Genomic DNA, 15,560 nt, shown 5'->3' with positions numbered 1-15,560 from the left:
CACAGATTGTGGATCCTCTGCAGTCAACTTTTTACTAGCAAGTTCTATTTTGAGCTAAAGTGGAACATATGCTGAGCGCACAACAAAGTCATGTCTGTTTTTCCTAACCTTTAATCATCCATAATAAGGCTAACGTTTTTAGGGTAATCGTACTATGGTAGGGAAGACAGGGTAACTGTGCAGCTTGAGGTCAAGTGCTTTGCTCTAGGGCTTAACAGCAGTGGTCAAAGGAAGGGCAATTGAATGTGCAGCCTTTCATTACTTTGTCATCACGTGGGGGAGTGTCTATCAAAAAGGAAGATATTTTATATCACTGGGACTTCAAAACACCATCACAGATCTGTGGTCAGTGCCTTTTCCCCTTATGCCTTGACTGTTTTCAAAACCTCCTTTTCTAGAGGTGATCTGTAGATTGACTTACCTGGTATTGCGATAGTAGGAATCAGTGATGTCTCTCCACTTAGTGCAACAGCTATAGTTGGTACTGCTACTGTTCTGCCAGGTGGGCCTGGTAACCCTGGTGGTCCTGAAGGCCCCTCAGGCCCTGCTTGTCCTTGGAGCCCTGTATCTCCTACTGGGCCAATGGGTCCACGAATGCCTGGCAGCCCCTGAGCACCCTGAGGCCCCGGCATCCCGTCTCTACCCGGTAATCCGGGTGTACCTGGCTCTCCTTTGGAACCTTGGGGTCCTGCACGTCCTCCAGACCCCCGTGGGCCTTTTGGTCCTGGGCTTCCTCGTGACCCTGGGTTGCCAGTGAGTCCTGGAAGTCCAGGAGGGCCAGGGTATCCTTTTTCGCCTCGAAGACCAGCATCCCCTCCCTCTCCTCTACTGCCTCGCTCCCCCTTCTGGCCAGGAGGGCCGACTGCACCAACTGGGCCTTTTTCACCACGGGGACCCCTTGGTCCAGGAGGGCCTAAGGAGTACACAGAAAGAGAAAGTGGTGTTTTGCATCTAGGTATCTGTACTAGTACTATTCGACAACTAAGCATTTCTGTAAGTCACTCTGAACATGAGTGTCCGATAAACACTCAGACACTCTACAACTCAAAAAGTAATGTTATGTGCTAGATATTTTGCTAAACTGCTGTCAGTGTCAGCGTATGAATGCATGTGGGATATTCATACCCTGCAGTATTGTAAAGTTGGTGATGAGTTGTGAGTGTTTGCTGTCCACAAGCTTCATCTCCTCCATGATAATGGACAGACTGCTGACCTCTTTGTCCAGGCGGGCTGAGAGGTCGTCCTGCTGAGACCTTAGAGCATTCCCATCTGCTCGTGCTACAGCCAGACTCCTGTTAAGAGTTAGCAGGAGATCAGAATGCCGCCCCACAGTGTCCGAACAGGTCCGCAGAGCACCGAGCTCTCCGTTAACTCCTCCCAGCATCCGCGTGGCATAGCTCACATTCCCCGTCACCATATCAACCCCTTCTTCTGCAGCATCGAGTTGCTCCTCCATCTGATCGAAGCGAGAACTTATGCGGCTGCCGTGTTCCCTCTGCTGGTCCAGCAGCTCACGAAGGTTTGCCGCATTGATATCGCTTAGTGCACTCATATTGAGAATTTGACTGGATATGCTAGTTAGCTGAGAGCTCAGTTCTTCCAGGCTCTGTGCGTTGCCCCTAGCCTGACCAGAAGTGTTAGATGCAGCTCCTTCAAGGTTGCGGACCTTTGCCCTCAGCCAGTCTTCGTTACCACTGACCAACTGGGTGTCCCGCTGTAGTGCTAGCGCATCGCTACGCATGCTCTGCATGGCCTCAGAAGCTACTTCCATTGTGCGCTGAAGTGCTCCTGCGACTGTGTCCTGCCGTCTTTGGGTGAGGTTGAGGCCGTCAGCAGCAAACTGCAGCGAGCGCTGTGCATTGATGTGCGCTTGCAGGTCATGCTGAAGCCGTGCGGTGTTCTGCTGCAGAGGAGGCATGATAGCAGAGGTTGAGCTGAGCGTAGCGTTAGCATACCGCAGGGCATTGGAGCTGGCATCCAGCTGCGAGCGCAGATAGTCCTGCAAAGAGCGCACATTCTGTGATGAAGATCGGAGCTGCTGCAAGGCCACAGCGTTGCTGCTGACACGGTCGGAGACTGTGGCTAGTTTCTGGCGCAAAGCTGATAGTCCAAGGCGAAACATCTGCAGCTCACTAGAAGTGTTCTTCAACTTTACACCAGCCTCATCATCTGAAATGTGGCAGGAAAGGGAGGGAGATGAGAAATAAGTGAGAGGCATGATGTATCATGATGGATCAAAGCCGCTCTTGAAATTAGTACCACTGTGCAACTTACCAAGCTTTTTTACGTCCAACTCCATAGATACGATTTTTCCTCCATAGCTCTGCATTCCTTCAGTAGCATCATCTACTCTTTGAACGACTAAAAAACAGAATTTACACAGCACTGATTTAAAGAGGAAGGACTTCAGCGGTTTCACACCCAACGCTGAACATCTCAGTCAATGGATCATGTCAATGGATGACTTTTTGGACGAGTTCTTTTTAGAAAGGTTCACTAAACTCAGAGATCAAAGCCACCAGCAACACATTTTTCACTCTGTTTGGCTGTTCTTTCTACGCTTAGGAGCGTGAGGGGGTTGTTTTCACACCCCCGCAGGCTACAGACCCCTTCATTTCCTCTAAAACGTTTCTGGAAATCGGACAAATCAGCATTACTGCATTTGAGCACACTTCCAAGGGACTTCTCAACATGCCATCAATTATAGAGGGGAATGAAAGAGAGTAAATGAGGTGAGCTGGAGCAGTGCTGAAGAATGAATCTGATCTTTGTTCCAACTATTTAGTGTATTTTCTCACCATCACACATCACATCACTTTTGGAAATGGCCGGAAACAGCTCGAACCTTCCCAAAACGTTACCATCTAGTACTTTTCCATAAGCAAAGGAAGAGGAGCTGAAGCATTTATAGGGTTTCAGCCCAACGACTCCTCAGATTACTAACATCTGCCATGCTCTTGTGGAATGACTCTTGAATGTAGCTGTAAAATGCATGTATGTGGGCGCACACAAAAACACACTTGCATTTGTACAAGATGCAGTTCCAGCCACTACAATACAAACAAACCCACAGGAGTATCCATGGTGATCAAACAGCACTGAGTAGTCATTCTTGGCGGGAATACGACCCCACACAAACCCGAAGCGAAATCCACACATGCTAACATGACCTCATTCACACTGGAACATGCATTTGATATCCAATTAATATAAACCTACCAGTGGAGCAAGAACACACACACACACACATGGGCCAAGCAATGTGAGGTCATTAATGAAGCTACACCAGAGTTTAGATGTCCAAAGACATCCCAGAAGTACTGGATGGAGCACCAACCATCATTCCAAAAAACACAGTTCCACTGCTCCACAGCTCAATTCTAGGGGGGCTTTATACCCCTCTAGCTAACGCCTCACATTAGACATGGTGCCAATAGGTTCATGTTTATCTGCTCACAGGAGTCTTGTTCTTTTGGCAGTGCTTCTCTACAGGGACTAGACAAGGTGTGTGTGTGCATTTGCACATCAGTATCAGCAATGGGTGCAACTTAAAGAATGCATTCATTAGAAGGGGTGTCCACAAACATTTGCACATATAGTGTATGTAAGGTATGTATTTACAAATGGAAGTGCGGACTCAAAACCCTGATGATCAGCAGGCCCTCTGAGGGAATACGTGTGTGATACCTTTGTAACCCAGTACAGCTACAGCGATGGTAAGCAGGATGCAGAGAACATACAGCAGGCCGATGGCAGCCTTCAGGGCCCACTCAGTCTTACACTTGGTACACTGAGCTCCTTCTTGGATGCCTGCAGGCAGACAGAGACACAGTTGTAAAATACAAGCAGAATATTGAAAGCATTTGCAACCGTTTGTGTTATGAGGGTGAACATATATAGCCTCATAGAGTAAAATGTGCTACTTAAAGGGTGTCATGACAGGGCTGATTAGAGCCTTTCTACGGGATTTCATGAAGAAGAATTGCAGCATACGGTAAATTATAGATGACAATGCCCAAAACAGAAAAGCTACAATAAGTTTCCTGGAAATGTGTGAGTGCGTTGTAATGATTCACTGAATCACAAAGGAGTTTTGGTTAGAAAACAAAACAAGGGTTTGAAGAAGTCAGCTCACAATAGTGTCCCACTGTGTGTATGTGTGTGTGTAAGAGAGAGAGTCTCTCACTAAAACCAAACAGAACAGATCATGTACACACCACTGATTACATCACGTGCACAGAACTATGAACAGTAATGAGCAGTCTGTTCACAGCACATAAGCAAGACAGCGGGGATCTTTCTGACTCAGCAAATACAGCTTGGGTCTGAATCAAACGTTTATAAAATAAAAGTGCCTGACGCAAAGGTTTGGGCACACTGCATGGTCAGTACATCGCCTTTGGCAAGTATCACAGCTTGTAAACACCTTTTGTAGCAGCTAAGGTGTATTTCAGTTCTTGTTTGAAGGATTTTCACCCATTCTTCCTTGCAAACGGCTTCTAGTTCGCTAAGATCCTTGGGCTATCTAGCATGCACAGCCTCTTTTAAGTTTAGAGACTGTAGTCCAGTGTGGTTGATGCGTAGATTGCATTTTGGCTCATTATCCTGCTGTAGAAACCATTTTCTTTTCATCTCCTTATTTTTTAATCAGTTTGTCCAAATTTTGCCTTTTCCTCCCAATTTGGTACTGTCAATTAACCCATCCGTTCTTAGCTCCCCCTAGCACTAGCAACGCTTCTGACAACAGGAGGATACTAACTTAACGCATCTACTCTGATACATGCAAAGCCACCCACCCGGCCCAAGCTCTTCCACACCAGCTAACAGATGCCTGTGCCAGCCAACATCAATGAGGAACCGTTTTCTTCTAAAACCTTTTCTTTAAGGCTCCTCAAGGCACCATAAGAGGTTCCTCCACAGTTTCATATTAAAAAAATTCTCCAAACTTTCATTAATGATCTTATACGTTGAACAGTATCCAGTAAAAACACTCCTTTCTACTAGCAGGGAAACCCCACTCCATTCTTTGGTTCTAAACCAGCACTGATCAGCGTTTTCAGAGCCGAAAAAAAAAGGGGGGGGGGGGGGGGGGACGCTAAGGCACACATGCTAGAGAGAAGATGATCATAGTTCGTTCAGTCTTGGCCAGGGCTCACTTGTAAAACAGATTTTTTTATCTCACTACTAAGCTGAATGGTCAGTGAGGTCAGTCAGACTGGGCTATGTGATATTAAACACACTATAAAGTTTAAAACACTTATTTAAAAAGTTACTACCAAACAAAATAAATCAGTTTAGAATTTCTGATTATAGAAACTGTTCACTAACAATACAGTGCTTTTACCAGTGTTTACTAGTATTAATAAACCACACATGTTACCCAAGTTGTGGGGCTGTATTATTTACAGAAACACAAAAATTGGATCGGAGGTAGCATTAAGGTACTTGGATCGGATCAGGCGAAAAACACTTGATCGGGACAGCCATAGTGGAGATGCATTGCTACTTCAGGGTCTGGGTGACTTGGGGGGTCTCTCTCTTCTAGAAAATCCTGCAAAAGAATATCTGGTCATCAGTTCGTAATCTGGAGCTCAAGTGCAATTGGGTTATGCAGCAAGACAATGAGTCCAAAGCACAAGCACAAGTCAGTCTCTGAACAGCTTAAATAAAACAGTATCAGTTACAGTTACAGTTTTCAAGCTGTCAAGTCAAAGCCCAGACTTGAACCCCTTTGAGATGCTGTGGGCATTGTTTTAAAACAGTCCAATATAGAGGAATTAAGGCAAGTTTGGCACTTGTTGCTATTTTTAACTTTGAATGAGGCAGGTGGAAACAAACATGTATTTACAGTACTGCATATCACTGCTGCCACAACAACGCCTTTGCTGACTCTCACACTGACCAATCAATCAATTGGATGCTTAACAGAACTGTCTGTTCTTGTGTTCTATTTGATTAATCAAGGACACACACATATGACAATAACACGCATGCTTTCTCTTTCTAGATCTTATAGAATTGCTTAACAGTTTGAAGGCTGTCAATCAAGTGTTACATTTTCCTCACAACATACAGTTCATAGTGTACTCCTACCAGTGGTCACAGAGTACAGTGTTATTCCTCTGAACGTGCTCTATAACCATGTTCAATGTAATGGTGAAAGCAATACAGCCTGACTACTGGCCAGTTCTAAGTGGGTGGTCCAGCCTGTCAGTCAGCGTATGTATATGTGTGTGTGTGTGTGTGTGTGTGTGTATGGAAGCCTAAAGTTGGTGTTGGCTCAAGATTGGGTTTGAGGTTTTCATTAATATTTCAGCTCTTGTTCTTATTCTTAAACCACAAAAAATGATGACCTTCAATTTCCCTTTGATTCTAAGCCAATTCCTCTGCTGCCAACCTCCCTTTCCCCCATGTTTTATTCTTGCTTACCGGAGGGAAAGGCTACAGTAAACAATTATGAAACCAAGAGAAAGGGGCCAGCCAAGTTCAGCACGTTCAACAAGAAAACAGCCCTGTTGTAGAAACAATGAGTGTGAACTGATTACAGAATAAAATGAGACGATCTGCTGTGTGAGGTTAGGTTTCAAGTCTACTTGCACAGATAAGAAGAAAGGCCTGCGTTTCCTTCCTTCAGGATTTGAAAAACAGAGGTTCTAAAAAGGGATTTTGGAGTGATGCTATTGACAAACCACATCTGATTACCTACAGAACCTTTCACTAGGTGCTTTTTAAAGGAACCACATTTGTAAATAAGATATGTCAGTCAGCATAACTCTTTTAAAGAACATCGAGATGCTGACATGTCCACAGCAAGTGGACCATTTAGGTCCTGACTTCAGTGATAAATACCAAAAGCAATATCAATGAAGTCCTTTATGTTATCTCTTCCCATAACACTTACAATAAGCCATGACTCAATGTGATGGCTGCAGTTGAGGTAGGAGAGACCTAGCAACAAAGGTATGCAATGAGCTCTTCTTCTTCACACATCTAAATAGATTGTACTGAAACATCAGTGACATTATCGATATAACGTCTTAGGGGTGTAACGGTATGTTTATTTCGTATGAGTGTTACAGTTCAATGCGTGCAGTCACATGGAGATTACACAGCACACGATTTTGCAGCGCCTGATGAGAGTAATGTGGTGTGCTTAGCTCAAGTTGACTGCCGTGAAACAAACTGAAATGCTCCTCAGAATACTTCTGTAAATCATTCAGTCTTTTATTACGCTATTTAATTTATAAATATAAGGCATGCTTCTTTTTTTTCATAAGTGATGCTTTTTGTAGTCAATTGTGACCTACTGCCTTTTGTTTTCCATCAACCCCATATATAAATATTACCAATACAAGAGTTAAAGTTCAGACTTTCAGCTTTCATTCAGTGGGTTAAACAAAATGATTGCATAAAAATGTGAGGAACTAAAGCATTTGTTAAACACAATCCCTTCAATTCAGGAGCTCAATTGGACAGATTAAATCATTTGCATAAGGCATGTACTAAACCTCTTAATTAATCATGGGTGTTTTTTGTGTGTAATGTGCAATAAACCAATCCCTTCAAGAGCCCGATGCGGTCTGACTTTGACAGATTGCTATTTCTACAGAAACTATATTGTTAATTGTTTGGTAAATGTTTTGTTTAGGATAGTCCCACAGGGTTCTATTTTGGGGCCCGTAAAATTATGACAGTAATGTAATCATGACAGCATCAAAGTGTGGGCTTACATACAGGGTCTAAGTTGTTAACATGTGCTCCAAGCATGTCTGTTTGTCTGCTACATTCAGTTAGGTCCATATTTATTTGGACACTGACAGAATTTCCGTTTTTTTACCGGTTTACTGAAACATATTCAAGTTATAGTGGAATATTCTTGAATTACCAAGTCGGTCACCTGATCTCAACCCAATTGAGCATGCATTTCACTTGTTAAAGACTAAACTTCAGACAGAAAGGCCCACAGACAAACAGCAACTGAAAACCGTTGCAGGCCTGGCAGAGCATTAAAAAGGAGGAAACACAGCGCCTGGTGGTGTTGACTTGCCAAGACTTCAGGCAGTCATTGCCAACAAAGGGTTTTCAACCAAGTATTAGAAATGAACATTTTATTAACAATGATTTAATTTGTCCAATTGAGCCCCTGAATTGAAGGGATTTAAATCATTTAGTGCCTTATATTTATATGCAATCATTTTGTTCAACCTACTGAATTAAAGCTGAAAGTCTGAGCTTTAACTGCATCTGAATTGTTTTGTCAAAATTCATTGTGGTAATGTACAGAACCAAATCTAGAAAATATTTTCTCTGTCCAAATATTTATGGACCTAACTGTATGCTGTCATTGTTTACGAAAGTGCTTATAACCTCCTAATAACATGTCTTTGAGACACTGACTACACAATGTACACCTAGTTTTAAAAGTGTAAAATTGCCCACTAAAGGTACCTGTAACTTGAGTAAATTGAGTGGAATATGTATCATCTGCATGTTCAATATCTCCACCTATGTTCTGCACAATCCTCCTGCAGTGCATATCCATGAGTTTTTTTTTCCAGTTTTGTAAACAATCCATGGGTTGAATGTGTCTAATTTGAGCCTGTAACTGCAACAAATGGCCAGAAAATATGCTGCACCATTCAAAAGAATGGTCAGTATGTCCTCTGTGGCCAATACAAAGTACATGCATGTGAATGGCTCAGTCAGTACGGATTTACATTCTGCAAAAGACTAAAAAGATGGTTCAGGAAAGCCAAAAGTGAAAAGTGCAGTGTGGGTGTGTGTGTGGGAGTAGGAGAGTGGGTGATTTTCTGAATGGCCGTCCAGCTGCCAGCTGCCAGTAATAAAGGGGCTCAGCAGATGTGCTTTACGGGCTTAAACACAAACACACACGTAAACCTGAAAACACACAGTGTTTCACTGAGAGATGAGCTCAATCTTCTTTTATTTAGCTTTTCTAACATTCTGGTTTCTGGACCTGTAGCCACATACCTCTGGCGTCCTTACAGGATGTTTCAAACACAAGCCAGACCTGAATTCCTGTGTGTTTTTGTGTTCACGAGAGAGAATCTGAGACACATATTTATTTGTGATAGATAGAGGACCTTTTTCTTCTGTCCTCGGTTGACCTGACAGCTCATAATGCCTTGATCCAAACACCAACGCAGTAATAAGACATGTGTGAGTCAGTAAGTGTTACCCAACAAGTGCACACAGAAAAAAAATGAAGCAGAAGAATGTACTGCCAAAAACAGCATCATTAACCAACATCAGCTTTGAGTTTCTCATGTTCAGATACACACCCTCCAACACACATAACACAGTCAGTTCCATAAGTATTTGGACAAAGAGTTTTGTCTCTGTACTCCACCTCAGTGGATTTAAAATAAAGACAAAATGTATTGATTATTTATTGGTTTATTGGTGGCAGGGCGGAAAGCAGTCATTCAGAAGCTTTTCTGAATCTGCGGAAAACAACGAGAGCACCAGTATTCAGAAGGTCGCCACCCACTGCTGTGTAACAAAAGAAAAATCCTCTCTATGTCATCATTAATTGTGGCAGAGTTACAGACTAGAGTGCAAGGACTGGTCAACTAAAATTGACAATGAAATTAGTTGGCAACCAGAACCATTCTGGGTATACGTGAACCACAGATTAAAAGCCAAAGTTTAACCATAACAGTGTGAAACACAGTTTTACTGCCGCTGTTACTTTCTACAGTAAGAATTCCCTCCATCAGGACGCAGAGCTGCAGTGGAAACATGCAGACTGAGCAGACTGTCACATGAAAGGAGCGTGTGGACATCTGCAGTAATGTCACTCTGGTGTGTGAGGGTAGAGGAATATCTGTGAGGCGCTCAAGTCTCATATGGACACTGGCTGAGTGTAAAAAGGAGAAATCTTCAAGTAAGGCAACCGAGAGATGTTATAAATGAGGAGCTATAAATGAGGAGACTGGCCACTGGATGAAATATGAATGGTACTTGTCATAACGCTCCACGTGGTATCTGTTTATTAGTCCCACCCTTCAAGAAAGAGGGACAACCAGCTTGTGGCTTACAATAAAAAAAGTCCTGCCCTTCAACAAAAAGAGCCAATTAGCTGCAGCAGAGGAGAATTGATTGGCATGGCTCTGGTCAGACAGTGTCAAAATAAAAGTCCTTAATAGAAATATAGCAGGAATACAAAATACTTTTAAACTGAAAGCTTGAATTAGTGTCTTATATTTGTCTTCCTTTTTTTTTTCTGATCCTAGAAATTATGAAAAACAGAATAAGGGTTTCATTTTGTCATGTTTTGTGGCTTTTACATCTTCGTATTTAAATTGTTACAAGGAAACAAATCTTGGACGTTCATTCATATTTTATATTAGCAGGAATGTTTTGAACAAGGTTATTGATCTGTATTGTCTTCATTGTTAGTTATCAAATATTTAAAACAACCTCACGCTGCATTTAAAAGCTGACAGCTACATAAGAGCTATTTGGTAACAGATCAATTCATAATTATTTATTTCAATAATAGACAGACTATCCCACTATCAAAATATGTTGTTTGTTGAAGATTTGCAACCTCTGTTCAACCCAGATGGTCATTTATCACCATGAAATGGTTTTTGTTTTTTACAAATCAGCAAAAAGAGTATGAGTGTGAAAATTTTTGTAGATTAAAAATATATCTAGCTTCCTCGCACTTCATGATGCTCTTGGGTTGCATTTGTGGTGTGCTTTGGATAACTATCCATCTGTCCTGTGATGCACCATCCTGAATGGGTTGCAGCATTTAACTGAATATGAGCAGAAAGTACAGTACTCCTATTTTCCTCACATATTAGGCTACATTCATAGAACTCGACGGCATAGAATTTAATGTGTCATCCAGAGCAAATAACACTGCAGTAACACGTTTGCTCATTCAGAAATACAGATTATTAGTGTGTTTTCTCATGTGCATGATATGTGGTGCTACTGACCATAGGTGAGGGAGAACCCTGGGTGGGCGAGAACCCGGGGTGGGGGTGGGGAGGTACTGGTACAACATTAAGCAAGCATGGGTAGCTGTACTTAGTACGTGTCACCTCTTACATTTGTTATTATAGTGACAAAGTGTAGTTTGGGGACCAAACAGACTCTTTGAGGTCCTGGTGAGAGATCTTGTAATTTGTGAATTCCTGTCACTGATCAGTCATGAAGTGTGCAAACCCAGTGTGCACCAGTGCATTGACCACAGACACGGTGTCTTTATGGAAAAAATGAATTACTGTGCCACACATTTTGCATCACCTCTAATGTCAGTAACACACATCGTGCCTTTCTACTGAAATTATGTTTACTGCTTTGACACAGTGGAGGAGGAATGTCAGTGTAAGCTGCACCTGGACTGTACTGACCCACATCTGTCTTCTCAGCAGTGGGGTGGGGACTCTCCAGGGTACTAATATTGCCCATAAACATCCTGTTCCACAACAGCAGCAGCAGCACTTGCGAATTGCTTAATCTTCGTAGGCCTTACTCTGACATGATGCCATGTTTTTTTCTGCTAAAGCCTTTTTTTGCATGTCAGGCTACAGATATAAATCCACATATTAAAAAGTGTTACAGTTAGGCCAGGAAAGATTAGACCAGGTATGGATAAGAATGAGAAAGCTGGTGTTTTGATGTGGATGTTCTTCTGGAGGTGTATCTCCCCAATTTACTCATTTCCAAATCCCATCCTCTAGTTAGGTGGAGGTGAATGCCAGCATGTGCTTCCTTAAAGCACTACCTTAATGCCCAAATCTGTCTAAACTGCCTCCAACACAATGAACACTATAGCTGAACACCAATTAAATAGGACAATTATGGTCGCTGGGACTGGGATGGCTGTGGCAACATAAAGGGATTAAATCTCCCAATTATGGGGCCAACATTTATGCGACTGCACAACTCGGGAGCCACTCGGGAGCCAGTAACACATAACCACCATCATTTTTTTCATTGCATTCATCCATTTATTAATCTTCATATCTTTTCTTACTGGTCAAGGTCACAGTGGGTTTGGAGCCTACTGGGCACAAAATCCCTTTGTGCAAAAAAGCAGGAATACCCCACCACAGGGTCAGCACCAGTCCATCACAGGGTACCACACACACTCATTCACTCACACTTACATCTAGGGGCAATTAAGCATGGCCAGTTTAGACTGTTACATAAGTACATGCAAATTTCACTTACATCACTCAATTTGCTGGAATTTGTTAAAAAGTGTGATAAATTGATTTCAATATGTTTATAATTAACCTAGCTACCATAATGTATTTTTAAACAAAGCAGACAAATGCTTGAGGATCAAGCCTGTAATCATGCGGAATATAATAGTTTAACTGTCTGACTCCAGCCTGTGTTCATGTTTAGGTGCCATTATACTGCTATTCAAATGTGCATGCATGGAAGAGGTGCAACTTTACGGGGAGCAAATACTGACTGACTATTGCCCTGCAGTTGGTGACTCTCAGTGACAAAAAGGAATCTTTGAATGTAGGAAACATCCATTCAACTCTTTAAAGCTACTTCTGCAGCTGCTCCCAGCCTGATTCATGATTCCCAGTAAAAGTTAGTCAAATACAACGGCTGCCAAACACATGGACGCTTTCATTTTTTGATATGTAAAAAAGCATCATAGTATAACATCCAACAGCTCTTTCGCAATATGGTCATCAAAGTGGTATGTTTACTTTTAATTCAGAGATATATTTTTCTATACATAATCTGCTTCAGATGGACTCAGGCGCAGCAATGATCTCAGAAATGATCACAGAAATGATCATGTTCTGATTGCATGTAAACACACATTGTCTTCAAAAAATGCAGTTTACTGCAGTTGCTTTCTTTTTAAAAACTATTTAAATTGGAAAATATACAAGGGGAACATCTGCTTTCAATTTACGAGTAAAGCTGACAGACCCATGGTTTTGTGTAAATTATATGTGTATGAGGGTTTTTTTTATTTGACTATCACAAAACCATGTTTCATGTGAATCAGGGGTGCCAAACTCATTTTAGGTAATAGGCCACACTGCAGACCGAAGTCAAGGTGGCTGCACCAATTTTTTTATTGGAAAGCCTGATACTGTTTCCAGTTTGCTAATGGGGAACATTTTAGCAAAAGTATATAAGGAACAGTAGCTGACTGGCAATTACCAACTTTCTCTGAGTGAGAAAAAACTAAAGCTAAAACCAGAGCTTCAGGTATGTGAAAAAATACGACCTCACGAAAAAACCTTGATTTTTTCTTCCTTTTGGGAGATGGAGGTAATATACCTAAATACATACAACTAAAGTATGTCCTTTACAATGTTTTGGTAAAAGTGATTTAATATAAATGTCATTTTGTAACAAGGAAAAAGTTAGAACACCCCTACATTTACTACTACTTTAAATGCCTAAAATCCTAGAACCAGGTGCTCCACATCAGCTGCAGATGGTTAGAGAGGATTTTGGAGGAGCCTGTCTTAAATACACCTTAGACATTTAGTTAGGTTTGAGTGGTCTCAAACCTAACAAGATCCAACGAGCTTCCTGAGGCCTTCAGATAGAAGGCTGCAGATGCACATGTGTCTGTGAAGGGATTTAAAAAGATTAGAAATCAGCCGCTCCACTGACCGCAAAATAATTTACAAGCAGAGGATATTTAAAACAGCTGCCAGCATGGTCAGGTCAGACCTTACATGGACGTTCAGCCCAAGACCAGAACTGATCTTGCAAAGAAGACTCTAAAACCAGCACAGGATCTACATGTAGCTCTTACCACAGTTGCTGCCAAAGTACAGAATCTACCATCAGAATGTTTGTTGGGCGGTGTGCAAGGAGGAAACCCTTGCTGTCAAAACAATACGGACAAACTGAGACACTGGCTTTCTAAGAATCCCATTAGATGGATGCAATGTCTGGTTTGTTTGCATGAAATGTTGTGTCAAAGTGCCAAAGACATGCACAGTAGTTTCACACTGATGTCTCATGTCTGATGTGAGTTCATACCAGAGGTTTGAAGCACAGCGGTATCAGTAGACGTACCAGCAGAAGTGCCAGCAGAAGTACCCAGTGTATATCTTGTTGAATAATAACTGTATTTAACAGACATGAGTGCTTACCAAACCTCTTATATCCAAACGACTGGACGTCTTCCTCCTCAGCAAACTCGTCTGAAAAATAAAGGGGGGAGGGTCATTAGAAGACATCTAGCAGACATGGATCATGTCACATATCTCTTCCCTTTATCCTTAAAGCCAAACAAAGCCGCTAAGGTTAGGGTAACGCTACTGTCCCAACCCCATCCCATACTTTTGCGGGATGAGTCTGAGTGGACTTTGTGATCCTGAACTTTTCATCCAACATCAGATACCTGATCTCACCCATGCTTTTACGGCTGGGTGCAAGCAAACCCTCACAGCAGTGTTCCAACATCCAGTGCAACTCTCTTACTGCAGCAGAGACCTTTGACTTTAGATGGCACGGGATGGGATTATAAACGTTCAAATTCAGGGCTTTTTTTCCCTATACATCTCAATAATGGCATCTGAATCCTCACAGATCTCAAGAGGTCAATCATTTCACTGAGCACTGTCACCATTAACCGCAATTCATTTCAACCAGATGTACCCCACACACACACACACACACACACACACACACACACACACTAGAGAGAGAGAAACACATACTTATGAGGCACACAAGCACAAATAAACACACACACACACACACACACACACACACACACACACACTAGCACTCTTATTGGAGGAGACTGCCCTACCTTTCATCGCGCTCGAGCACAGTTCTTCACGCTTCTCAGGAGAAAGGCTGCAGTTCCTCTGTTTCTCTCACCATACCGTTACTCCTCTCCCTCCTCAGGCCGAGAAATGCTCCGCACGACCGAAAACAACGCCAGTAACTGTTCGAGTTTACACTTCAGTACCTTATTCCTCACAGAAGCGGAGGCTCGACGCAGCCTGCCTGCGGAAACTTGGTGTACTCTCTCTGACTCCTCCACCGCTCAGCCGCTGCTGCCGCTGCTGCTGCTGCTGCTCGAACTCTGTCGCGCGACGCAAATCCGCGCTACTTTCTTGTTAAACCCACCCGTTTTGAGACAGAACCGCCCCCTTGTTTTTAACCACCCGTAATGGGACAAGCCCCGCCCCTTTGTTATTGGCTCATACGGTTTTCCAAACGCTGCAATCCAGCCGCATTCCCAATGACACAAACCAGGAAAACTGAGATATGGATTTTTTTTAATCTGAAAAATCATTCAGAAAAATACACTGCCTTATGCCTAAAGCAACGTTTTATTATATATTTTTATTTTTGATTTTAACTAATTCTTAAAAAAAAAAAACACCCCTATGAATATGCATGCAAGAACTAACACATTTTAAGTTTTTCCTTGATGTATAAATTGTATGTAAAAAGTATGTCTCTTTGGTTGAGGCAAAAAAAGGTGCATGTATTTGTCGCTGTACAGTGTACAGCGAAATGTGTCCTCTTTAACTGTGTCCATTTAACCCATTTGGTAGTGAACACAC

General features: G+C 42.3%; 1 protein-coding gene across 1 annotated transcript in view; it reads right to left on the bottom strand.

Annotated features, from left to right (window-relative positions):
- LOC140562406 (collectin-12-like) overlaps positions 1 to 15,560 on the bottom strand; it is a 23,267-nt gene extending 7,707 nt beyond the window's left edge. The window contains exons 1-6 of the mRNA XM_072688032.1: positions 14,795 to 15,560; positions 14,130 to 14,180; positions 3,688 to 3,810; positions 2,275 to 2,361; positions 1,126 to 2,169; positions 422 to 913 (exon numbers count right to left, since the gene is read on the bottom strand). Coding sequence (XP_072544133.1) covers positions 422 to 913; positions 1,126 to 2,169; positions 2,275 to 2,361; positions 3,688 to 3,810; positions 14,130 to 14,180; positions 14,795 to 14,801 — 1,804 coding nt within the window. The 5' untranslated portion in view covers positions 14,802 to 15,560. The remainder of the gene's footprint in view (positions 1 to 421; positions 914 to 1,125; positions 2,170 to 2,274; positions 2,362 to 3,687; positions 3,811 to 14,129; positions 14,181 to 14,794) is intronic.

Source organism: Salminus brasiliensis, chromosome 9 (genome assembly GCF_030463535.1).
Source record: "Salminus brasiliensis chromosome 9, fSalBra1.hap2, whole genome shotgun sequence".
Lineage (NCBI taxonomy): Eukaryota > Metazoa > Chordata > Actinopteri > Characiformes > Bryconidae > Salminus > Salminus brasiliensis.
This window is presented reverse-complemented; position numbering and strand designations above follow the sequence as displayed.